The following is a 27,314-nucleotide window of genomic DNA, read 5'->3' on the forward strand; positions in this document are numbered from 1 at the left end:
TGAGTTTATTGAAAATTTTATGATTTATAGAATTGGGACATTGTTATTGGCTATATTCAGGTTGATACTTCTAGTGACTTGTGCTCCCCCATTCTTGGTCTTTCCACCACATTTTCCATACATATTCCCTACCCTAACCTAAGCCCCATTATAACCCTGAAAAAGTCCTCTTGAGCTTGTTCTTACATTGTTTATTGGATTGATGTGGAGTCAGTTTGTCACGGTTAAAGAGTATGTTCGCTACTTGAGTCGACATGATTAGGTTGAGTGGCATTATTACCTTTCTAAACACAGAGAGTGTGAGTGGGAAGGGTTATTATGGTTGGGATGGTGAGTGATCGGGCACATCTTTTGCCTGCCACAAAAATGTCGAGAAGAGTGACACCCTAGTGAGTGCCTTTTCGAGATTTGTATGTCATATAAGGCAGCTGCATTGGATTGCTTATTTAAGCGATTGGTAAATAGAGTGATCTGAACAGTTAAACTTGAATTGTGCTTGCTTGAATGATTTATGAGCCTTATAAAAGATTTCGATCTCGGTTTTCATATACAAAGGGGTGAGGCAATCATATTCTTGTCCATGTCATGATTTTGCTTAGGGACAAGCAAAAGGTTAGCTTGGGGGATTTTGATGTGTTTATTATTCATCGATTATTTACTCCAATCCCCTTAGTTTTGATAGTCGATTTGGGCTCTTTTGAGCTCGTTTCTTGTGGATTTGATGCGTTTGGAGCTCTTGTCGTGTGTTGCAGGTTTTGATACAGATTAGGCACTTTTTGCCTTTATCTAAGTCGCGACACGGAAGTCCAATGGTCACACAAGGTCCAAGGAGTATTCAGAAGATTGCACGAGCGATTCAGTCGGATTGCACGAAGAAAAGACTAGGAAATACATTCGCCCGGTCGACCGGGCGGTGTGGCCCGACCGGGCGAACCACCAAACTTAGCTGCTGCTGCATCAAAGGAAGGAAACGCTCACGCGCCCGACCGAGAGGGCTCGCCCGGTCGACCGGGCGAATCAAGAAACTCAAAATTTTCCACCATTCACTTCGCTCGGCCAACCGGGCGACCAAACGAGGAAATTCACTTACGCGTCCGACCGAGCGGGCTCGCCCGGTTGACCAGGCGGATTTGCCTCTTTGTCGTAACTTCTGAATCACCGTCGCCCGACCGGGCGGATTTCGCCCGGTCGACCTGGCGGTTTTTCGAGACACGTTTTTTCGGTTTTTTAAGCTGGTCTTGTAAAAAGTATAAATAGGTTTTTAGTATTTTCGATTAGACTATCTTGTTTTCTACATTTTTAGGGCTAAACACTTAGTTTCTCTCTCTATTTTTTTGTTTGAACTTTTACATTACAAGATTATAGAGATCGTTGATTTCCTTTTCATTGTTCTTCAATCATTCGGTATTCTTCTTTATTTTCTTTAATTTAATGAATTGTTTTACTTTGATCATGTTTATTGAGTTTATTATTATCATGAGTGAGTAGTCTATTTCTAGGGCTTTGAGAGAGAAGCCATGTTTATACCCTTTTTTATTGTGGTTTGATGTTCTTTGATATTTGGATTGAATTAGAATAATTCATGTTGATTTTATTATGCTTGTTTAATTCATGTAATTGCGCAACATCATGAGTTATGTTTAGCTAGTAAGAATTAGAATCGAAAGATCGTATTCATTAGAGGCTTGTTACAATAGGTAGATTTGATTATGTTGAGCGATCGTACTGGCATATGTTAATCTAAGAGTTGTTAATACCTGACCAAGGATTAACGAATACCCTATTTAGAACCTCAATCCAAGTATTGTTGAACTATATTGTAGTGATTAAATTGGTATAAGCATGGTGGACCGATCGATTGGCCTAGGCTTTTAATTATTTGATAAATTCCCATCTTTCTGTGTTATAGTTTATTCTAGTTTAGTTATTAATTCTTCAATCATATCCTCTCTTGAAGTAGTTAGATAATTGAGCACAAATCTGTAGAACTCCTCTCCCTGTGGATCGACCCGTATTTGCCAGTTTCTGCTAAACAGACACCGTGCACTTGCAGTATATTTTAAAACCCATCAATCCTTCACATGTAAATTCTTTTTCTTGTAATATTTGTGGTGGTACTAATCATGATACTTCTTATTATGGAGGTACCCATTCGGAGCATGTGTGGCAATAAACTCTAGTGGAGATGGTTATCAAGGGAACCAAGGGTATAGAAGCAATCAAAAAGAGGGTTGGAAACAACCTTAACAAAACTACACCTAAGGCTTTAACCAATATCAACAAGGATAGAATCAACCTCAGCAAAGGTACAACCAAGCTCAACACCAAGGGTATGTGCAAGGGTATAATCAAAACTATAATCAAGGTGGTTCATCCTCACAAGGGTCTAATGTTTACCAAGCTCCACATCAAAGAGCTAATACCCAAAAACCTCCCTCTAACCCTTCGTTCCCCAAACAAAATCCCAAACCCACTTCATCTTCCGATCCAACCTCTCTCCAAATTCTCCAACAACTCCAATCCATGAACCAAATTCTCCAAAACCATGAGGAAAGATTTCAAGAGCGACAAGTCCATAACAAAATGCTTGAAACCCAAATTGCTCAAGTAGTCGAGAAAAACCTCTCTAGTCCCACAAATCAACTTCTGGGCCAACCCATCCCTAACACCAACCTCCATCAAGCCAAAGCCATCCATTTAAGGTCAAGAACAAGTTATTAGGGTCTTAACATGTCTAATAAGGAGTTAGAGAAGGAAGAAGAAGTTGAGGTTGTTGAGAAAGAATATGAAGTTGAGGAAGGTGATGAAGAAGAGAATATGGAAAGAGATCAGCCACAAGTCCAAGTTAGTGATAAAGCTCCGTTTCCATCATCTCCACCAACCTATGTACCTCTGGTTCCCTATCCTCGATGGTTAGGGGAAAAAAAATTGAGTGACAAGTTCACTACATTCCTCAATGTGATGAAGAGCCTTCAAATCAACATTCTATTCCTTAAGGCTATGTCTCAAATGGCGGCCTATGCTAAATTTTTGAAGGAGATCCTCTCTTACAAATGGAAGCTTAAAGATGAGCTTATCACTTTTCCCTACCAAGTGAGTGCTCTTAAGCAACGTGCTATGCCTAAGAATCAAAGAGACCCTGGGAGTTTTACCTTGCCGGTGAAGATAGGTGATCTAGAGCCTAAGGGTGCATTGGCCGACTTAGGAGCGAGTGTAAGTTTGATGCCACTGTCTATTGCTAAACACCTTAACTTTCCTCTTAATCCGATGTGGAAAATGATTCAATTGGCGGACCACACTTTGAGAGTCCCCCATGGTGAGTGGGAGGATGTCCCAATCCAAGTTGGGCATGCGTTTGTGCCCTGTGATTTTGTGGTGATGGATATGGAGGAAGATTCGAAGACTCCTCTTATTCTTGGAAGAGAGGCTCTAAAGACATTGGGTGTCGTGATAAACTGCAGAAATGATACGATCACGGTTAAGGTAGCCAATGAGCGGGTTGTATTTGAGTTCTCTAAGACTTTGAAGAGGCCTATGATTGAGAGAATTTGCCGGGTCAGTCTAGTGGAGAATGAGATAGAGGATGTTGCATTGCGAGTGTGGTTCACACTGGGGATGAGTTGTATGCTTCTCTTACGGAAGCCCCGAGTTTGGACATGGAAGAGGTGAAGGAAATCTCCACGCTTCTTTACACTACCATTGAGGAGACACAAGATGAAGCATTTGAGGTTCTAGTTACATCCATTGATAAAGAGGAGTGTTCTAAACCTCCTCCCAAGGTAGTGTTCAAACCCATTCCCTCTTCTCTTAAATATGTTTTTCTTGATGATGCATGTACTTATCCTTTATTGTCAATTCGAGTCTTGATGACATCTCTATATCAAAATTGATTGAGATACTATAAAAATATAAAGATGTCATTGTATACTTGATTGATGACCTTAAGGGGATAAGCCCTTCTCTTGCTATGCATAGTATCCATCTCATTGATAGTAATTCCTCATCCATAGAGCATCAAAAAGGGCTCAATCTCAATTTCAAAGAAGTTGTGAAAAAAGAGATTATGAAATTGCGTGACGCAGGAATCATCTACGCTATCTCTGATAGCAAGTGGGTGAGAGCGATTCACGTAGTTCCTAAAAAAGGAGGCATGACTATTGTTGAGAATGAGAAAGGAGAAACTATTTCCACTAGAAATGTTATCGGATGAAGGGTTTGTATTGATTATAGGAAGTTAAAATAATCCACCCGCAAGGACCATTTTCCTCTTTCCTTCATTAACCAAATGTTGGAGAGGCTTTCTCGTCATTCACACTTTTGTTTTCTCGATGGTTATTCCGGATTCTTTCAAATCCCTATTCATTCGGATGACCAAGATAAAACCACCTTTACTTGTCCGTATGGGACATTCGCATATCGAAGGATGCCATTTAGTTTGTGTAATGCCCCATCTACTTTCCAAAGGTGTAAGAAAGCAATCTTCTCTGACATGCTAGAGGATTCTATTGAGGTGTTCATGGACGATTTTAGCGTGTGTGGTTCGTCTTTTGACACATGTTTGGTTAATCTTGAATCTGTATTGAAAAAGTGTCGAGAGACGAACTTCGTTCAAAATTGGGGGAAGTGTCACTTTATGTCGAGGAAGGCATTGTCCTTGGGTATAAAGTGTCAAAGAGAAGAATTGAAGTGGATCCGACAAATGTTTCGGTTATTAATAAGCTTCCGCCTCCAAACTCGGTGACGGGAGTTCGTGCTTTCCTTGGACATGCGGGTTTTTACCGGCGTTTCATCAAGGATTTTTCTCAAATAGCCAAATTAAACTATTGATGAATCTACTTCAAGAGGATGTAGATTTTGAGTTTGATGAGTCACTAGTACAGAATGGACGATTTGCGTCGGATGCGAGGCGCCCATTTGCGTCGGACATGGGTCCGACGGCATAGGCCTCGACGTTGATTATGATACAGGATCTGCGTCGGACAACTACGCGACGCAGTTAATTAGCTATCTGCGTCGCACATTGCTAACATGCGACGCAAATGAGTGCTGCCAAGGCACCCCTTAAACAGTGATTTGCGTCGGACATAAGTCCACATCCGACGCAAATTGTTATTTTTTATTAAAAAAAAAAAATCATTTCTTGAACTGCAGCTCGTAACATTGCAATTTCAACTCAAAAAAATTAACCAGTAATTTTAAAAAAAAGTATAAGTAGTGTTTTACTGAGTAGAAGGGGCGTTTTTTACAAACACTAATTACAAAAAAAAAATACATAAATTACGGAAACCAAAATGAGAAAATTACATAAAAGTAAAATGAGAAAATTACATACAAATCATAAAAGAGAAAATTACAGAATTCAAGATACTACTCAGATCTTCAGATGAGGGATGAAAGCCTAATTAAAAAAAAGCAAAATAAATTACTCGGTATAGTTGATTAGTTGATTCCGTCGACGTTTCATGGCTTCACCGGAAAAATTTCGCTTCGAAAATCCTAGATCTGAGAATGAAAAAAATAAACAAAAAGAAATCAAATCTAAAAAATGAAAACAAAAAACCGGACATTCAATATTAAACACCCGTAACTCGTAATTTTCAACTAAGTAAAAAAAGAAAAAAAAAAGGCAAAAATTCAGAAGTGCTTCCAAAAATCAAAAGTCAAGAAAAAAAATCAATAGAAACAAGAAGAAATTGAGAAAAAAAGTTAACAGTGATTAGAATTGCAAAAATCACAAATTTCGATGTTCATAGTCCAATTAGGAGCAACATCTTCTTCGTTCGTCAACTGAAGATGAAGAAGACGATCAAGATAACTAAGGCAACATATTCTTCGTTCGTTAACTTCGTTCGTCGAATTTTTGAGAAGCAAAAATTTGTTTTGTAGGGTGGAGGAGAGAGAAAGAAGATGAGGCTTTTGAAAAAGGAAAAAGGGGGTTGAAAAATTGAAAGATTGAAGCAGGGGAGAGGCGCAGTTAATTTTGAGAAGTGGGGAATTTTAGGTTAAGAGGGTGAAGTGGGGCGTTAAAAGAGTTGGGCGCGATTAATATGGGCCTATCATCTGCGTCACACATGGGCTTCATGCGACGCACATAGCTTTGTTATGTGCGTCGTATTTAACTAGCATGCAACGCAAGACAGTTATGTGCGTCGGATGGGCCGAATATATTTGGCCCATCCGACGCACATAACTGTCTTGCGTCGCATGCTAGTTAAATACGACGCACATAGGTCGTCTGTTGCGTCGATTCCCTGTTGCATGCGACGCAAATGAGTCTTCTTCGACGTTTGTCCTATTGTGCGACGCAGATGGTGAGACGCAAATCGTCGTTTTTCTACTAGTGAGTCTTGTATTAAGGCTTTTGAGGCTTTGAAAAAGACCCTCAATTCTGCCCCCATTGTGCAAGCTCTGGATTGGAGCTTGCCTTTTGAACTAATGTGCGATGCTAGTGATTTTGTAGTGGGCGTTGTTCTTGGACAACGCAAGGAAGGAAAGCTACATGTGATATCCTATGCAAGTAGGACCTTGGATGATGCTCAACGGAATTATGCAACTTCGGAGAAAGAGATGTTGGTCGTAGTCTTTTCATTTGACACATTCCGATCTTACTTGACCTGTAATAAGTGTGGTCTATTACTTGATGAGTAAGAAAGATGCAAAGCCTCGACTCATTAGGTGGCTGCTGCTTATTCAAGAGTTTGCTTTTGATATGAAGGAGAAAAAGGGGACGGAAAATGAGGTAGCTGATCATCTTTCTCGCCTCCCTCTTGATGAGAAGGTCTTGGATCCTGACGAGACCCTATTGAAGATGATTTGAGAGAAGAATCATTATTCGCCATTATGAATAATTCTCAACAAAGGAAGCGATTTTTCAAGGAAGCTTCGAGATTCTATTTGGATGACCCTCTCTTGTTTAAGAAGTGCGCCGATGGTGTGTTTAGAATATGTGTGCCCAATCATGAGATAACCTTGGTGTTGAATCATTGACATACCTTGGCATGTGGAGGGAACGATGGAGCAAGCAAAATTATTGCTAAGGTGCTCCAATGTGATATGTTGTCCTTCATTGCAAAAAAGACACACGTGAGTTTGTTTTGAGCTATGATAGATGTCAAAGGAGTGATGACATTACGAAAAAAATTGACATGCCTCAACAAAATATTCTCGAGGTTGACCCGTTTGATGTATGAGGAGTTGACTTCATGGGTCCATTTTTCCCTTCTTTAGGCAATGTGTACATCCTTGTTGTGGTTGACTACGCAATTAAGTGGGTTGAAGTCGTTGCCTTCCCCACAAATGACCACAAGGTTGTGACCAAACTTCTTAAAAAGATCATCTTCCCAAGGTTTAGAGTGCCCCGAGTATTGATAAGTGATGGTGGTTCACACTTCGCCAAGAACAATTAGAAGCACTTTTGAAGAAGTACGGGGCGAATCACAAAGTCGGACTTCCCTATCATCCCCAAACCTATGGCCAAGTTGAAGAGTCCAACCGAGAAGTAAAGAATGTTCTTGAGAGAGTGGTAAATAAAACAAGGAAGGATTGGTCGTTGAACCTTGATGATGCTCTTTGGGCTCTGCGCATGGCTTTCAAGACGCCTATAGATACCACTCCCTAGCGCCTTGTGTATGGCAAAGCTTTCCATTTGCCGGTTGAACTCGATCACAAAGCTTGGTGGGCAATCAAAGAGCTCAACATGGATCTTCATTTGGCGGGGAATCTCGAAAAGAAATGTTAATTAAGCTTGAGGAACTCCAGTTTGATGCATATGAGAGCTCGAGATTGTAAGTAGCAAACAAAGAAATGACACGATCACCAGATTCAACAAAGAGAATTTTGGGTTGGAGACAAAGTCTTATTGTTTAACTCAAGGCTAAAACTCTTCCTCGAAAAATTAAAGTCCAAGTGGTCGGGGCCTTTCAGATTGTTGAAGACTACACCCTATGCAGCCTATGAGATTTTGGGGGAGAATGGTCCGTTTTTGGTGAACGGTCAAAGGTTGAACCTCTACCATGATAATCACACCATTGGTACTGTTGGTTGTTTGATCCTAGCTCACCCAAGCGCACCTCTTGATCGAAGAACATATCCTTTTAGTCAAGCTAGTGACTTAAAATAAGCGCTATGTGGGAGGCAACCCGTATCTCTTTTATATTTTTATTTTTAGTCTTGATTTTTGTTTTGTCGGCTAGCCATGGGAGCTAAGTTATGCTCAAGCGGATTTGATGCATATGTGAGAAATCGATTTTCGAAAGAGAATTTGTTGGGCAGTCTGTTTGGTGCACCCGCACCCGAGAGTGCGCCCGCACCAACCAAACCAAGTTTGCTTCTCTTGGCAGAGACTTTGGTGTGCTCGCACCTCCTTTGAGGTGCGCTCGCACCGTTCAAAATATTTCAAAATTTTTGAACGGTGCGCCCGCATCGCTCTACCTGCAAAAAAGGAACAAAGTCAAGATTTTGGTGCGTCCACACCTTATTTCCTAGTAGACTCCAAAGTCTGGCAGAAAGTTTGGTGCGCTCGCACCAAATTTCCCTTAGACTTTGAAATCTGGCAGAAAGTTTAGTGCGCCCGCACCACTTGCGAGGTGCGCCCGCACCATACCCGGCTGGGCAATTTACCGCGATTTTTCTTTCGGCCTTCTCTCATAATTTGCGAAATATTTTCCACCCTCACTCACTTTCTCTCTCTTCGACCTCTCTAGATCAGATCCAGCGACGACCCTACTTTTCCGGCGATTTTGGACCACTCTCTCACCGGAAACTTCATCTCTACAACAATCAAGTGCATCAATTTGGGGGGTTTTGCAAGATTTGGATTTCTAGGGTTTTAAAATTGGGGATATTCATCTCCAAGTTGGTAATCTCTTTCTAAATTCTTGTTTTTCATTTATAATCTCGTTCTTTGCACTACAAGTTTGTTTTCTTTTTTATTGCATGCTTGTTATTAATCTAGCTTTGGATTGTTCATGAATTTTTCCGAAAATTATGATTGATGTTGTGGTGAACTAGTGGAATTTTATGTTCGTTATGAAAATTTTATAGTCTTAGGGATTATTGTGAACTACATTGCACTATTTGAAGAGTTTTGTTGAGAAAGTATTGATAAACATGTTGTTGGATTGTTTATATTGTGAATTGAGTAATTTTGTGAGTTTGGTTGACATTTTTAGAGTAGTTTCAGGTTCTTGATTGTTAGCAACTTTGTTACTGTTGATTATGGGTTTTGTTTGCTAGTAGTTTTTCTTTTTAGTTTTTTATTATTATTTTTGTGTGCTTCTTTGTGTGGTTAGTTGCTTTCCAAGGATCTTGATTTGTGCCATTGAACAGGACCGCCCTTATTCTTCCCCCGTTTGATTATAAATTGTTGTTTTTTTTCAAACCTTTTTTAAGACACCACCATGGGAAGGAAAACTGCGAGGGATCATCATCTCGGTCTAAGAGAGCTAAAATAGGGTCTTCCTCACAGGCACCTCTTCTAGCTCTAATCCCCCACCCCTCTATCCTGTCAAATTCTCAAATGTGGCACACCGTCAGATCTTTACACGACTTTCAGACCGTACACTTCATCCCACGAAGTTCTATGACCCTAGTACTCAATGTTATCAGGATCGGGATCCTACTTTGGATCGTAGGGGCTGGTAGAATCGAATCGGTGGGATCGGATCGTAGGATCGTAAGATCCTACAATTCGGTGAAATAGAGATAATTATACTAAAATATGGTGAAAACCTCATGGTAAAAATTTATACATATTAATAATGATTTTCTTAATTAGCAAATGATGATAGTTTTTCAATACAATAAGATTGAAGTAACATGCGATCAAAATCTAATAGGAGAAATATAATATGTGAAATTACTTTATGATTTTTATATGGTAGGATCAGATCGTAGAGTCGTAGGATCGTAGAATCGTGTTAAGATCCTACCATGTGATTTTTTGTGGTTGAGTAGGATCGAAAGATCCTACAAATTAAGATCCTACGTAGGATCGGGATCGGTGAGGTCCTCCAGGATCGTAAAATCGTAGAATCGTAAGATTCGGATCGGGATTTTAATAACAATGCTAGTACTTGTAATCACCTTAATATCGACACGATAGTAAGGTAGATGGCAGCTAATCTAGGGTTGTCGGACTTTCTTAACGTCTGTGAGCCCACTTATGATCAACTGACTCTTAAGTTCTCGAGTACGTTGAACATAAGTCGGGAGCCGGAATCGGGTGTTCTGACTATCTAAGCTCGTCTTTTCAATCAAGCCATAACCTTATCTTTTGACGAGGCCTGTGATGCATTTGGGATGGACTCCAGTGCCCCTTGTGATGCCCCTTTAGGAACAATTTGGCAGGAGTACAATGAACAGGAGTGGTGGGTAAATATTATTGATGGGCACCACTCTGTTTCGGGCAAACTCGTCCAAAGCTTTGGAGATAATCCATCCCGCTCTCCGCTACTTTCATAGGATGTTGGTTTATACCATCTTTCCTAAGCAGGAAGTCGGGCAGCTGAGAAACACAGAGCTTTTGGCTCTTTGGTTGGCCACTAATGGGGCCCACCTTTGAGCCCGATTAATTTTGCAGCTCTCTTCCTTAACCGATTGCAAGAGGCCCGGTATCCGGGGAGATCGTTTGTGGTGGAATGATAACCCGGATAGTGTCTTACCTCGAGTTGGACGAGATGCTGGCCCGCTTGGAGGAAAGTGTGCCTTCTGTTGGTCAGTCCAACTTATTGGATGGTGTGGCCTTACATCAGATGAAATTTCTGCATCGTTATATGACGAATCGTTACATTTGGCTTGTGGGGGAGACTCTATTGTTATATGAACAATGAGTTCATTTGGACCCCCCCCCCCCCGGTCCGATGACTATGATAACCAATGATGGGTTCCCCCTACCCCTATCGACCCTCGTGACTGCTCTAATATGACCTACCTTCAGTTCACCACTGTGGAGAGGGTACCGAGGGTTCCGAGGTCCGACCACCGCATTCCTGTGAGTGAGGTGACCGAACCTTCCTTCTTCAGTCCTTTGATATGGCCTCTGTCATGGCGGTCATAGCCTAAATACAGGCCAATCATCGTGCGGTCATTGCTACCCTTGAAGGTATCTGCACCGACCTTGACCATGTGTTTAGGGTGGCTTGGCAAACTCATCTCGCCAATGTCCCCTCCAAACATAAGACCCCCTTCCCTAACCAACCCTAATACCCTCCTACCTTCGACCCTAGTGAAGGGCCATTTGAGGAGCCTCCTTTCCGCCCCTACCCCCACTACCCGTCTTACTTCCCAGACGAGTATTCAAGTGCATTTTTCCCTCCTAACCCCCCTCCTGATAGGGGAGATGGTGGGAACTACTAAGTGCTATATATGAACCCCCTCCCTCTTCCTCCTTTTGCAACTCCGAACGCGGAGTTTCGCTTAAGCTTGGGAGCCTTGCATGTATGCCTACGTTTTTGGGAGTTTGGGGGTCATAGGTGGTTAGTGATGCAGGGTTCTATCGGTCCTAGGTATAAGTTGATGATTGTTTATATCTTCTTGGTTTTAATCCCCCACCCCTATTTCTTCTAATTCACCTTTATATAGCTTGCTTTTGGTAGTTTATTTCTAGTTTGTTTTTTGTAGGTTTGCATTGCAAAAAAAAAAATAGAAAAAAAAAATTCTTTTATTTTTTTTCTTCTTTTTTTCTGTATTGAGGATAGCTTGGTTGCATGCATGATTTGTGGCTAAGAGTGTTCATAACTTGATTGGATAATCTTCCGTGCATTCGACTTGATGGTTTTGGAAGCCTTGTTGTGACTTTCAGTGATCCTTGAGAACGATAACTTTTGGTAGACTCTTTTTTAAATTAGGCGAGTTGGTTGATGTAATTGCCTTGTCCCTTATGCGATGAACCCCGAAGGAGGGCCAAGAACCTTGTAAGACTCATTTACAACCCTCACCATTGATCGCCTAACTTGTGACTTGCCTTTTAGCTCCCCAAGATTGCATAAGACCAAGCCGATAGAAGAATGATTTAGGGCACTTCTTTTTGCTAGAAATAGGAGCTCAAAAACCAAAAAGCTTCTATACCGGCATAATTATCCGCTTCTCAACCCATCTGAGCCCTCCTATCCTATTTTTGTTTAACCATCATTATAAGTGACGTCCAAACTTTCCCCAAAGTGGAGTACATGTTTAGTTTGTGTTGAGTTGAGTTGTTTTGATACTAAGTCTTTGGTTGTAAGTAGGTTAATGTGCATGTATGATTGCAAAATTTGCAGAAAATTGCAAAATAAAAAGAAAGACAAAAGAAATGAAAGAAAGAAAGCTCTTATTGTTTCATTTGGAAATCTATTGGAAAGAAAAGAAAGAGAGAGCAAATTGATAAGAAAAATGCAAAATATGTTCAAAAAGTGAAAATCAATGTTAAAAAAATGAAAATAAAAGCGAGAATCAAAGTTATATGTGAGATTTCGATTTGAGTTGGTGTTAGGAATAGCTTGGGGGAGTTTTTACCCCTAGTTTGTACTCCGCTTTACCCTTTTTGCACCACATTCCTAAATTGTCATCCACACCTTTAACCTAGCCACGTTACAACCTTAATAGAGTCCCTTTTGACTTCTAGATTGGACTTGGTCGATTTAGTAGTGGCGGCTGAGATTTTGTGCAAGTCATGATGAGGGTCATCAAATGTGGTAGAGGCGAGCTATTATGGTTGATCATCCCTAGGGAGGAGTCAAACTCGGGACTTGGAAGTGGATAAGAGTAAGAAATCACTCTTAGAAAGCCTATTTTTCAAGGAGCGAGACTCAGTTGATCGGTGGATTGGATCCTTTGAGTCACTCTTGTGCTTCCTAATCATCTTTCCTTTTGTGTTTGGTTGGTCTCCTAAATCTTGTTTATGAACTCATTTCGCTTGCATGCCATGTTTGTAGCTTTGCTTATAGAGCATTTAGGTTAGTTTGTTGCATGGTTTTTCTTTTTACTCTATTTTACCTCTTCTCTTTCTTCTTTCTCATTCTTGGTTTATTTGAGGACAAGCAAAATGCTAAGCTTGGGGGAGTTTTCATAAGTGCGTTTCTAACCCACTTTATGATCTCCTTTTGGTTTGGTTTGATCTTCTTTATTCCCTTTTCTTCCCTCTTTCTTCCTTATTTACCTCTCTATTTCTTTCACTTGATCATTGTTGATCATAATGACTTTTTGCTAGATTTTCGGTTAATTTTGATTGGATCTTTTGTACATTTGCTTTCACCGTGCTTTCATGTGCTTTGATTGCAGGTATGACCTTTTCCAAGGCCGAGAATTAGGAGGTACGACATAAGGAATGAGTTGGAGAAGACGAGCGGTGATTGATATGCGCTCGCACCACTTTCTAGGCGCCCGCATAGGTTGGTGCTCCCGCACTAAGTGGTGCCTCTGCAGCATCGGGAACTTTTGTTGCCCAAATGTCGGCAGGCATGGTGCCCTCACACCCCTCACAACGGTGCACCCGCACCATTTGGCGCTTGATATCTGTTATGAGGCAGAAGGCATGGTGCGCTCGCACCTGATTTTGGTGCGCCCGCACCATACGAATCCACGAAAGAAAAAAGTCGAGCCTTAGTTAAAACGATGTTTTGTTTTTAGTTAAAGACTTATGCATTATCTTCTTAGACTAGAAACTTTTATTAAGGTCCATATTAGAGAGAAAAACATTAAACTTGTTGCTAGATTTGAGTTTCGTAGATTAAAGTTTGTGATTTCTACAACATCGAAGGTACTTTTTATTCAATTTAACTTCATGGTTTCAGTTTTTATTCTCTCTTTTCATTGTTATTCTTTGTTCTTCCATATTATTAGATCTCATTTATTATAATTTCATAATTGTTATTTTTATTAGATTAATTATCTCTTAATCATGTTTAGCCCTAGATTAGTTATAGATTTCATATTTTATTGCTTAGAATCCATTATTAGTGAGTAGTTTCTTATCTAGGGTTAGGGTGAAAGTATGGATTAGGGTTTAAATGTATTGTTAATGTGATTGTGATGTTCTAAAGATGTCTATGCATTGATCTTGGTGTTTTGAGGCCTTAGGATAGATATTGATCACATTTATACTTTGGTATTTTGAATTCAAATGTTCTTAAATCGAATTTTGAACTCTTTTATCATCCCTCAGAATCAACTTAATTTCTAGGCCAAGATATTAGGTAGAAATTAAGGGGATCCTCTAGTAGGGGTTTTTCGAATTCATTGGATCTCTTAATCAATTGACTAAAGACCATTCGATAGTGGATTTAGTTGATTGATTAAGCGATCATTCTCGAGGACCATTCAAGAGAGGACTCGAGTTTTTTAGAGGAAAACTAAACCTTGCATAATCGTCTCCTTTACTTCACAATTGCATTAATGATCATTGCTTTACTTTGATTCATACTATTAACCTTAACTCTAGTGTCTTCCTATTTGATATTTTATCTCGTGTTATTTGCTTCTTTGATATTAGCTAGTCGTAGTTGTTACCAAATCATTTTTAAAACCTCCAAAAATTCTTCAATTAGGTAATCTAGACTCGAAAGACCTTAATTAATCCCATCTCCCCTGGATCGACCCTTGACTTGCCTTTACTACTTTCTTAGGGTGCGTTCTATTCAACTTATTGGACCTGAACTTATTGGAACTTATCTGAACTGAACTTATTGAACCTGAACTGAACTTATTGGAACTTATTAAACCTGATTGGATCTGATTGGACCTGATTCAACTTATGGACTGATTGAACCTGATGGAACTTATTGGACCTGATTGAACTCTGATTGACCTTATTGGACCTTATTGCAACTTATTCACCCTGATTGAAACTTATTAGACCTTATTGGACCTGATTGAAACTTATTAAACCTTATTGAACCTGATTGAAACTTATTTGACCTTATTAGACAAAAACATTGACCATGAATAACATAAATATTACCACTAACGTAAATACTACCCCTCAAAATTTTTTATAAAATAATAATTATTATAATTTGTCCTTTAAAAAATAATGATTATTAATTATCTGTTATGATAATTAATTTAACAAAAAAATTACTATTTATATATTTGCCTATACATAACTTTCGTCACTAATATATCTAATAGTATCGTTTTAATTTTATAAAATACTAGTAGAAAATCAAAAAATTAATTTTATAAAAAACTAGTAGAAAATCAAAAAATTAATTTTATAAAATACTAGTACATAATCCGCTAATAAAATTAATACAAATAAATAATAAAATAATAGACATAATGCAAATAAATAATAAAATAATAGACACTAATACAAGTATAATACAAGTATAATACTATATAATCATTGTGGTACTTTAATTAAAATTCTAATAATAACATAATCCGCTAATAGTGATATGAAATTATGAATAACAAAATAGTGGACAATAATACAAATGTTTATTAAACATTGACTATTTGGACCTTATTGGACCTTATTAGACCTGATTGGAACCTATTGGACCTTATTAGACCTGATTGGAACTTATTGCACCTGATTGGAACTTATTGCACCGGATTGGAACTTATTGGACCTTATTAGACCTTATTGGAACTTATTGCACTTATTAGATCTTATTGCAACTTATCTGAACTTATCTGAACTTATTGGACCTGAAACTTATTTTTTTAAGTTGAACAGAACGCACCCTTAGGGTGCGTTCTATTCAACTTATTGGCCCTGAACTTATTGGACCTTATCTGAACTGAACTTATTGAACCTGAACTGAACTTATTGGAACTTATTAAACCTGATTGGACCTGATTCAACTTATTGGACCTGATTGAACCTGATTGGAACTTATTGGACCTTATTGGAACTTATTGACCTTATTGAAACTTATTAGACCTTATTGGACTTGATTGAAACTTATTAGACCTTATTGAACCTGATTGAAACTTATTTGACCTTATTAGACAAAAAAATTGACTATTAGTAATATAAATATTACCCCTAACGTAAATACTACCCCTCAAAATTTATTATGACGTAATAATTAATAAAATTCATCCTTTAAAAAATTAATTATTATTAATTATCTCTTATGATAATTAATTTAACAAATTTTTTTACTATTCATATATTTAACATGTTATCTATAGTTATTTAAAGACGAATTGCAAAATATTATAATTATAATAATTACTATTATTATTGTTAACCTTAATTATTTGACCATGATTATAATATTATTTAATAACAATATGAATAATCAAATAATAGACAATAATATAAGTATAATACTATACATTGTGGTACTTTAATAAAAAAAATTCTAATAATAACATAATCAGCTAATAGTAATATGAATAATAAAGTAATAGACATAATACAAATAAATAATAAAATAATAGACATAATACAAATAAACAATAAAATAATAGACACTAATACAAGTATAATACTATATAATCATTATGGTACGTACTTTAATTAAAATTCTAATAATAACATAATCAGCTAATAGTGATATGAAAATATGAATAACAAAATAATCGACAATAAAACAAATGTTTATTAAACATTGACTATTTGGACTTTATTGGACCTTATTAGACTTGATTGAAACTTATTGGACCTTATTAGACCTGATTGGAACTTATTGCACCTAATTGGAACTTATTGCACCTGATTAGAATTTATTGGACCTTATTAGGGTGCGTTCTATTCAACTTATTGGACCTGAACTTATTGGAACTTATCTGAACTGAACTTATTGAACCTGAACTGAACTTATTGGAACTTATTAAACCTGATTGGACCTGATTCAACTTATTGGACCTGATTGAACCTGATTGGAACTTATTGGACCTGATTGACCTTATTGGACCTTATTGGAACTTATTGACCCTGATTGAAACTTATTAGACCTTATTGGACCTGATTGAAACTTATTAGACCTTATTGAACCTGATTGAAACTTATTTGACCTTATTAGACAAAAACATTATTATTATTATTATTATTATTATTATTATTATTATTATTATTATTATTATTATTATTATTATTATTATTATTATTATTATTATTATTATTATTATTGTTGTTGTTGTTGTTGTTGTTAACCTGATTGATAACATTTATATCTTTCATAGTTATTAGTAACGAAAACATGTTATCTCTAATTATTTAAAGACGAATTGCAAAATATTGTAATTATAATAATAATAATAATAATAATTATTATTATTATTATTGTTAACCTTAATTATTTGACCATGATTATAATATTATTTAATAGCAATATGAATAATCAAATAATAGACAATAATACAAGTATAATACTATACATTGTGGTACTCTATCAGCTAATAGTAATATGAATAATAAAATAATAGACATAATACAAATAAATAATAAAATAATAGACATAATACAAATAAATAATAAAATAATATACACTAATACAAGTATAATACTATATAATCATTGTGGTACTTTAATTAAAATTCTAATAATGACATAATCCGCTAATAGTGATATGAAATTATGAATAACAAAATAGTGGACAATAATACAAATGTTTATTAAACATTGACTATTTGGACCTTATTGGACCTTATTAGACCTGATTGGAACTTATTGGACCTTATTAGACCTGATTGGAACTTATTGCACCTGATTGGAACTTATTGCACCTGATTGGAACTTATTGGACCTTATTAGACCTTATTGGAACTTATTGCACTTATTAGACCTTATTGCAACTTATCTGAATTATCTGAACTTATCTGAACTTATTGGACCTGAAACTTAATTTTTTAAGTTGAACAGAACGCACCCTTAGACCTTATTGGAACTTAGTGCCCTTATTAGACCTTATTGCAACTTATCTGAACTTATCTGAACTTATCTGAACTTATCTGAACTTATTGGACCTGAAACTTAATTTTTTAAGTTGAACAGAACGCACCCTTAGTAATTGCTTGTTTAGGTTTTATAAATATTGTTTGAAAAGCGATTTTTGGTGCCATAACAACACAATAAAACCCCTTATCAGATACCTCCTCCTTTACTCTTTTTCAAGTTAAACTTTGATGGCTCGGTTCGTGACTCAACTGCTGCATTCGGTGTCATCATTCGGGATCACTTACGCAATCTTGTTCGCGCCACTACTTACAACTTGGGGCACACCAACTTCTTCACAGTAGAGGCTACTACATTACACCATGATATTCAGGTCGCTTCTCAATTGGGTATCAAAAATAATATTATTTGAAGAGGATAATCTACTGGTTATTTACGCCATTAATAAGCGTTGAAGCTCTCTTGGGCAAATAGCCAATATTCTTGAAGATTGTCATCTCCTTCTGCTTCAATTCGATTCGTGGCATGTTTTCACGTCTTCCGCGAGAAAAATCGAGCTGGTGATTGGAATATTGGATCGCTAATGTCGACACTTAGTTACTTCCGATTTTGATGTTAATTCTTGTAATGATTCTAATTTATCTATTATTCTTGTATACGATGCATTAGATACTCCACCTATACGGAGAACATCCTCATTTTTTTTTACCAATAAAAAAAAACCAAAAATAAAATCTCCCCTCTAAGGGTGCGTTCTATTCAACTTATTGGACCTGAACTTATTGGAACTTATCTGAACTGAACTTATTGAACCTGAACTGAACTTATTGGAACTTATTAAACCTGATTGGACCTAATTGGACCTGATTCAACTTATTGGATCTGATTGAACCTGATTGGAACTTATTGGACCTGATTGAACCTGATTGACCTTATTAAACCTTATTGACCCTGATTGAAACTTATTAGACCTTATTGGACCTGATTGAAACTTATTAGACCTTATTGAACCTGATTGAAACTTATTTGACCTTATTAGACAAAAACATTGACCATGAATAACATAAATATTACCACTAACGTAAATACTACCCCTAAAATTTTTTATGGAATAATAATTATTATAATTCGTCCTTTAAAAATAATGATTATTAATTATCTCTTATGATAATTAATTTAACAAAAAAATTACTATTTATATATTTGCCTATACATAACTATAATTATAATTATTAATTGTTAACCTTAATTATTTGACCATGATTATAATATTATTCAATAGCAATATGAATAATCAAATAATAGACAATAATACAAGTATAATACTATACATTGTGGTACTTTAATAAAAAATTCTAATAATAACATAATCAGCTAATAGTAATATGAATAATAAAATAATAGACATAATACAAATAAATAATAAAATAATAGACATAATACAAATAAATAATAAAATAATAGACATATACAATAAATAATAAATAAGACACTACAGTATAATACTATATAATCACTGTGGTACTTTAATTAAAATTCTAATAATAACATAATCCGCTAATAGTGATATGAAATTATGAATAACAAAATAGTGGACAATAATACAAATATTTATTAAACATTGACTATTTGGACCTTATTAGACCTGATTGGAACTTATTGGACCTTATTAGACCTGATTGGAACTTATTGCACCTGATTGGAACTTATTGCACCTGATTGGAACTTATTGGACCTTATTAGACCTTATTGGAACTTATTGCACTTATTAGACCTTATAGCAACTTATCTGAACTTATCTGAACTTATTGAACCTGAAACTTAATTTTTTAAGTTGAACAGAACGCACCCTAACCCTCTCTTCTCTCTCAAATTGGGGCGGCCCACTTCTCTGACAATAAGAAGATATTAGTAATAATTTACCCTCAAAAAACTTAGAAGTGGAAAGAAATTAATTAGAAAAAGAAAATAAAAATAAAAAAGAAAAACGCGGCTGCTTTACACCAAAAACCGTAGTTCGTCTGCTAATCAAATTCCCAGCTCCACAGATCGTCAATTTACGATCCATAGCTAAAAGGGCTCTTAATTCTCCACGAACTTCGATCAATTTAAATTAATCATCCCAAAAATATTCCATAAAAATGTATTCTTTGTTTTCCTAGTTTAATTTATTTCGTTATTTTTATTGAAGTTTATTTTTTTATTGCAATTTTGGGTGGCTTTGGAATTAAGGTTTCGATCTTGATCTATTTAGGTGAAATCAGTGATGGGTTTTTCTGAAATTCATAGCTCTATAATGGGTCGAATAGAATTTGGGGTTTTATTTGTTGAAGGATTGTGAAACAAGTGGGCGTTGTTTTTTGTGGGTGAATTTGGGGAAGAAACGTTTCTACGTTTCTGAGATGATTTCTTTAGGAAATAGAGATGGAAGGAAAGGGTTAGAACAAGGATTTAGCAGTAACAAAAGAGAAATGGATGAGACTGAGCTTGAAGAAGGAGAAGCATGTTCTTACCATGATGATGATACAAGCATTGACCCAGATGTTTCCCTTTCTTACCTAGTAAGTATATTTTGTAATCTAATTGTATTGTATTCTTCTATTTTGAGCTCACTAACATTATTGATTTTAGATCAGGACACTTTTGAATCCGTCGAAAGCTTGTAGCTTGAGTAATCTTTAGTTGTTCATGACTTCTATTTATATTATTGAGCTGTAGGTAGGTAGTGAAAGAAGCCATGATTGTGGTTTTAATGTGAGTGATTGTGGAACTTCTTCGGAGATATAGAATTTCAAACCAACGTTGGTCCCTTTGTGAGAAGCCTTGGCCTTTTGTTAGTTTGAGAGGTGGAATTAAGGATATGTCTTGTTTGAGAGGTGAGAAACGTTTCCTGAGGTTGTCTATTAATGTAAGTTTAAACTATGCAAATACAGGTTACTGAATTATTAAGTCGGGACCATTTAAGAATCATTAAATGCCAATAGCGCAAGAGTCGATCATAACATGTTGGAGACTGTAAGAGAGATTTGAGACATTTGTTGGGAGGAACCATACAAGAGTTGTTCTAGGTGATCCTACCACATTGGAGAGTATATGGACTTTGGTGGTTGATTAGCACGACGACTCCAAGCTTACTGAAACTTTGTGGGATGTCACTATTTCTTTTATTGCATTTAGTAAGAGGCCTTGAATGTCTTCGACCTTTTTTGCCCAGGATGGGGGAGGGGATATTACCAAAAATTTATGAGGTTCCTGATACTAAGATTCTTTTAGATGTTTAGAGGTAAAAGAGCCCAAGACGCACATCCACTGAAGTCTAAAAACGTTTCCAATACCAATAGCAGCTCCTGTTGAAGCAAAAGTTGCTTTATATTCTTGACCTGCTTTCCTGCCCATTTCATGACCAACTTTTGCTTGCCATTATATTCTTCCGGTTACTTGCTAAGCAGCAAAAGGAAGCTCCAGGTCTACTGATTAGGTTTAGGGACTTGTTATTATATTCAACATCCTTTCAAACTAGTTCAGCTAGTATTGATCAATCTGTTCTGTGATGATACTTACATCTTAATGCAATTAATAAGGAATATCTGCAAGAAATCACCCTTAAGTGGACCTTCATTTCTAATTGACACCCCTAACTCAAAAACACCATGAGTAATAATATTATTCTCGTCAACATCCCTTTGTATTTTTTGTTCATGAAAAGGTAATGGAAGGCTGTTAATGATCATTAACTTGAATGAGAAGATGTTTAGTGAAATATGGATGGCTAACCTCCTCTAATTTCTTTGACTTCGTATGTGAACTTATTTTATTCTCATCAACTGCAATTTAAATTACTTAAGTATTACAATATGAGGCATTTTGGTTTTTATATTTTAGTAAATACCTTCTAATTCGAGTTAATTAACATTGGTTAAGCTTTAATTAAGATTTCTAGACAAAAAAAATTAATAGGTGTAATTGAGAATAAAAATATTTACTTAGCAGTGAGCCGGTGTTACATAGAATTGTTTGAGTTAGTGGTGTAATTGAGAAATGGATATTCACTTAGGTGCCTTCTGTTTACTAACTTTACATATTTTTGAAGTCTAATAAGTTGCATATAAGTTCCAATTAGTTCTAATAAGTTTCAATAAGTCAAATAAGTTCTAACACCTTATGAAATAAGTTTTAGTAAGCTCCAATTAGTTTCGATACGTTCCAATAAGTCCAAGTAAGTTTAGGTAAAGAAGGTGAACAGAACACCCTTTTTAGGGTGCTTTGTTGCAACATTTATCCTAATTATCTAATCTTCCTAACTATCTAATCTTCCGGTCTTATGATCATGATACCCCGTGACTCTTATATCTTTTGAACTGATGTTTCTTCTTTAGTTCTGACAAGGAGGGTTCCTCTGAATGATTATAATGGTTCCATTACCCCCAAATGCTTTATCATGGCTGCCTTACCTTTCTGTTTCACATGTTAAAATTGTTATTCACTAATTATGTAAGCAACTTCACCCTATCAAGTTGCACTCTATTTGCTTTCTAGATTGTACAAAGCAATTCCTCATTCAAAAGATCTTTGCAGGAGTCTGTCTATTATACAAGATGTATCACATGGTACAGGGGGGATGAAAAGTTTATATGACACTCTTGGAATCACCATGTTCTCTAGTCTAATTCCTTACGCATTGTAGTTGAGAGCAGTGATTAAAAAGATCTGCGCGTTCCCTTGAGTTTGAGATTGATGCGTCTACTAGTGTGCTCATACCGTGTCAAAATAAAATGTTTTTGATTTTGAAAGAAGCATCTCACCTAAGCAGTAATACTTCTATTTTTTTCCTTTTTATATTGGTTGCAACATGTTGCCTTTCATGTGTACTTATGTGTAACTCTGTCTATTAATATTAAAAAACTTTTAATAAAATATATAAAACCTGATAAATTTGAAATATATATTGAGACAAACCCAATAATATATTGCATAATAAAATTTAGTATTCTATATTTGTTAAACAAGATGGTGAAATTGTGTTATGTCATAGTGCAAAAGTCAAAGTGTTGCAACTAATAGCAAAAGAAGTATGAGATATAAACTCCTGTTTGGGAAATTTTTGGCTTGCAACCACAAATTTTCTTCATACTGCTTGAATGATGTTCAGTGCTGGAGTGTATGAGAGTGAGCTAGCAGATGAAGAGAGCTTAACCGACAAAATAGGCTCATCAAGAATGGAACTTTTATAATGCTAAGACCATACTTGCATGTTAATATAAACTTCTGAGTTAAAAAAAAGTTATGCCCATCACTTTCTTCTTTTCTTGATGTCTTGATTGAGGAGGAATTTAACCAACAACTATCCAGTGAGCAGGACACTTACTGCAATTTATAGAAGAATGTATTGCATTGCTCATGAGTGTTAAATTCCTTTTGACTGAGTAAATAATAGCTGCTCTTGGATAATCTGTTTGTTGACGGCTTGATGCTCAATCTCTCACAAGCTATCCAAATAGGCTAAAATAATCGACTTAAATCCTAATCAAGGTCTATCAACTGCGATAGAAGTCAATCTAGTTGAATTTTAGATCTAGAAGTCAATTGTCATAGAAGAAAGAAGGTTCCCTAAGTAACTACTGAACTTGCTAAAAACCTACTATATTAGGCTAGCATATCGTAGAACAGTTAGACAGAGCATGACTAACTCGAATAGTATTCTAAGCATATATTGTTACTGGATATAATAGTGGCATAACTTATAGCTGCATAATCACACTGTGGTTCTGATAGTGTAGAACAGATTAATTGACTTGTACTAATGCTCTTTTCCATGGTTAAGCTGCACGTGAGACAATACTGCAAATTGAATTTGTGTGCAGATGTGGAGGCTTTTATCCTTCAACATAAAATTTTTTAGCTAGTATTTTCTCGCTACATCAGTCAGTTCACTACTAGACTGTTTTAGATCAAGTTATTTGGGAAAATTATTTACGGCCCATTTGGTTAGTGATACTAAATGGTGTTAATGGTAATGGTTTTTAGTGCAAATTTGTGAAGGCATTCCCATGTCAACATACATGGTAATGCTAGTTTATCTCAAAACACCTATTTTCTTCCTAAAATTTCATTACTATCCATTACCACTTGGGAAGGTGATATTGGGTGGTAATGGAAATTTATGAAGGAAAACACATGTTTTGATATCAAGTTTCATTACCATGAATGTTGATATTGGAATGTCTTCACAAATTTACACTAAAAAGCATTACTATTACCATAATTTAGTACCACGAACCAAACATGCCGTTAGTGTTCCTAATCTGTAATTTGTCTTTCGCTGTGTTATGTTAAATGATGATGGGTTATGTTTATTCTGTATTTCGAAAGGAGCCCACTTATATCAGCTATATATAAAGTTAAATTTGTACTGAAGTGATGAATCGTTTGGATGTAAGTTCATAATTTAGATAGGTTGACAAGTATCGTGTAAGAATTTAAGAGATATGATCTTTTTTTTCCATAATACCAGCTCATGAAAAATATGAGCATGTATGTTTTGATTCAGGATAGATGGTAAGCAACTGCTTTATAGATATCTGTTTTTATATCCAACTTCTTCCGTTCCAAGATGTTTGCCACCTGTGGGGTTTGTGCAATATTGAGTCACAAAATCCGAAGTGGACTCAAAACCGGGACAAAGTAGTACCTTTTTTTGTCCCTTAAATTTTGGAAACTCCTTTTGGGGAGAGGTGGATGGAGGGAAGTCTTTTAAAGCTGAAAGGTTGAAGTCGTTAAGACGTTCACTATATCAACTATCAAATTATCAATATCTATCTGTGATGCATTGTGGTTGTAGGATGTTTTGAAGGTTATTTCCTTTCTGCAGCATTTTGTCTCATGTAATAGAGTATTGACCGACTGTTGGCTTCTTTTTCTGATTCATGTAATTTGCCTTTTTCTGTAATCTATGTGGACTCGGGTTTTTTTTGTCACTTTTTTGATCAAATTGTATGTGCTACTATTGTTGACTATATCTGAATTCTCTTTGCAAGGATGACAAACTTCAACATGTACTGGGACATTTTAAGAAAGATTTTGAAGGTGTGGTTTCGGCAGAGAGTTTGGGTGAGTCAAGTACTGCTAAGTACCTGCTCTACTATATGTTTAAAAGGCCAATTTGAGGCGACTTTTACCATTGCATCATGATTATGATTTTCTGACAAATCCAGGGGCAAAATACGGTATATATGGTTCGTTCTTGCCGTCTCATCGTCGATCACCTGTTTGGTCTCATTCTAGGAGCCCACCAAGAATACAAAACCATATAACTTCCCAGTCTTCAAATACTTTACAACCGGAGGTACTCTTGTTGTATTAAGTTTTATTAATATTGGGTATTCAAATAATTAGTTTGCTTGAAAGCCTTGTCCTTCATATTGATTTGCTTACAAGTTTTTGGACAAAAAATTATGGCTTTATCGCGAAATCGCTCATTTGTCAGACTTGTCTTTAGGGTGGTCATCATAATACTCCAGCTCCAGTCAACATCTCGTATTCAATTAAACAGGGATCTGCTTCTGCTGGTTCTGCTTCATCTTATGCTTACAAGCCACCACCCCAAATTGACCTTGTTAGACAACATGCGGTGACAAAGTCAACTCATTCAATGGAAGAGGGTAGGCCTAAATCTGAAGTTCCTGACCAGAAAACACTAAAAGTTCGAATCAAAGTGGGTACGGATAATTTGTCAGTAAAGAGGAATGCTGCAATCTACAGTGGTCTTGGCCTTGATGGTTCTCCAACCTCATCACTTGATGACAGCCCAACGGAAAGTGAAGGGTTGTGTGGCAGACTGTCTTTTGATGATTTTGAGTCTCCAACTCGAATTCTTCAAGTGAGTTAATGTATCTGCTGTTTATATTCGCTGTTGTCGTCTACTGCTCTCTCTTTATTCTTGTTGATGTCTCTAATGTATTTGGGCAGATGATGATGTTGTCTCCACTATTTGGAGATTGCTTCTTGTCTCCTCTTTCAGATGATCTGATACGTTTGAGTGAAAGGCCAAAGCACCTGCAAGATATTCTTACCCCACCTTCCTCCAAGGCGAAACCCGAAGATGCTGTCATAGGGCATCCACCTATTTCAGTTCAAGATACGAAGGCAATTTCTGGTGATAACAGCATGATGTTATTGGACAAAAAGGGGTTATCTTTGCAAGAAAAGAGAGATAAGAAGGACGGCAATATTGGCTCACCATCCCAATTAAAGGAGACGGACATCGATGCTGTGTCTTGTGAGGAGCTTGTTTCTAAAGCTTTGAAGCTTCCCCTTCTATCAAATGCGCACAATAACATAAAAGGCTCCCCAAGAGCTTCACTGAAGGAAAAGGTTTACAGTGATGCATCAAAACGGGAGCCTATCGAGTCAATATCTGTCCATGCTAGCTTGATTGAGAAGCCCAGTGAGAAGGCAGTTTCAGCAGGAAAAGTTATACATGACAGAGCTGCTGGACTACGGACTGATGTGGTGACTGATTCAGAAAAGGTTGGCAATGGAATAAGTGAAACAGCAGACAGTGCGACCAATATTAGCACTGGTGGCTCAAACTTTATAAAGGCTTCAAAAATGGGGATAAAAGGTCTTATGAATCAGGGGACCGACAAATCTACTTCCTGTGATGATGGCATGGTTTTACCTTGTGGAAAAGAGCAGTTCTCATCAGAAGATGAGAAGAAACCCAAAAATAGTCCAGCCCATGATTTTGGCACTAGGAAAATAGCAATGGAAGTTAATAAAGATCATGCTCAGGTGCTAAAAGACACAAAGTATACTGATGCTGAAAATGATGTTTATAGAATTGAAGTGCAAAAAGCTTCTGGAAAAGCCAGGGGGCAGTATGCTGATTTCTTTGGGGAGATGAATGAACAGGATGGTGATATAATGGACTCCCCAGATGTTCCTTCTGAAGAGATGATGAAGATCTCTGAGGTTGTTGACAAGACTATTTTAGCTTATGACACTTCAAGGGAGAGGACAAGCTCCTTGGAAACGCGCAAGGGATTGACTTCAGGGGCAAAACATAGAGGGTTCTCTAACAATGCTTCTGTACCAGAAAATGGCAAACCCATATCTGAGCCAGCTCCTGTTAGTGTTGATGGAAATGACCATTGGGTCTGCTGTGACAAGTGTCAGAAGTGGCGACTTTTTCCACCTGGCAGTAAACCTAAAAACCTTCCTAAAATGTGGGATTGCAGCCTGATGACCTGGCTGTAAGTCCATTTTAACTTAAATATTTGTACTTGCTTCTCATGCAATTCAACATGACATTACAATATTTTTTAGGGCCACAATGTGCCAAACATGTAGGAAACAGTATTTAGTGTTGACCCATTTGAAAAATATGCTCTCTGTATGTGTGTGTAAGTTCTTATACACTTTTTTTTCTAGGCCCGAAATGAACAGCTGCAGTTCTAGCGAAGCAGAAACCAACAATTTCCATGCCCCT

The 27,314-nt window shown here is 36.6% G+C and overlaps 2 protein-coding genes across 5 annotated transcripts in view; both read left to right on the forward strand.

The window, feature by feature from the left end:
* Positions 1-2,730: 2,730 nt before the first annotated feature.
* Positions 2,731-3,669, forward strand: LOC125491894 (uncharacterized). Its single transcript, XM_048633972.1, has one exon. The coding sequence runs from the start codon at positions 2,731-2,733 to the stop codon at positions 3,667-3,669; it is 939 nt and encodes a 312-aa protein (XP_048489929.1).
* Positions 3,670-19,704: 16,035 nt separating this feature from the next.
* LOC104898933 (hypothetical protein) overlaps positions 19,705-27,314 on the forward strand; it is a 16,998-nt gene continuing 9,388 nt past the window's right edge. For 3 of the 4 annotated variants that reach the window (XM_010686063.3, XM_010686066.3, XM_010686064.3), the window contains exons 1-6: positions 19,705-20,388; positions 24,862-24,934; positions 25,039-25,169; positions 25,323-25,703; positions 25,793-27,078; positions 27,257-27,314. The exon at positions 27,257-27,314 is cut by the window's right edge and continues 253 nt beyond it. In XM_010686063.3, coding sequence (XP_010684365.1) covers positions 20,230-20,388; positions 24,862-24,934; positions 25,039-25,169; positions 25,323-25,703; positions 25,793-27,078; positions 27,257-27,314 — 2,088 coding nt within the window. In that variant the 5' untranslated portion in view covers positions 19,705-20,229. The remainder of the gene's footprint in view (positions 20,389-24,861; positions 24,935-25,038; positions 25,170-25,322; positions 25,704-25,792; positions 27,079-27,256) is intronic. The other variant, XM_010686067.4, reaches the window with a different exon arrangement.

Source organism: Beta vulgaris, chromosome 7 (assembly GCF_026745355.1).
Source record: "Beta vulgaris subsp. vulgaris cultivar EL10 chromosome 7, EL10.2, whole genome shotgun sequence".
In the NCBI taxonomy this organism is placed as follows: Eukaryota; Viridiplantae; Streptophyta; class Magnoliopsida; order Caryophyllales; family Amaranthaceae; genus Beta; species Beta vulgaris.

Bases quoted from the DNA above. Each gene is read 5' to 3' on its own strand.
- LOC125491894 (XM_048633972.1), top strand. From the start codon at position 2,731: ATGTCTAATAAGGAGTTAGAGAAGGAAGAAGAAGTTGAGGTTGTTGAG.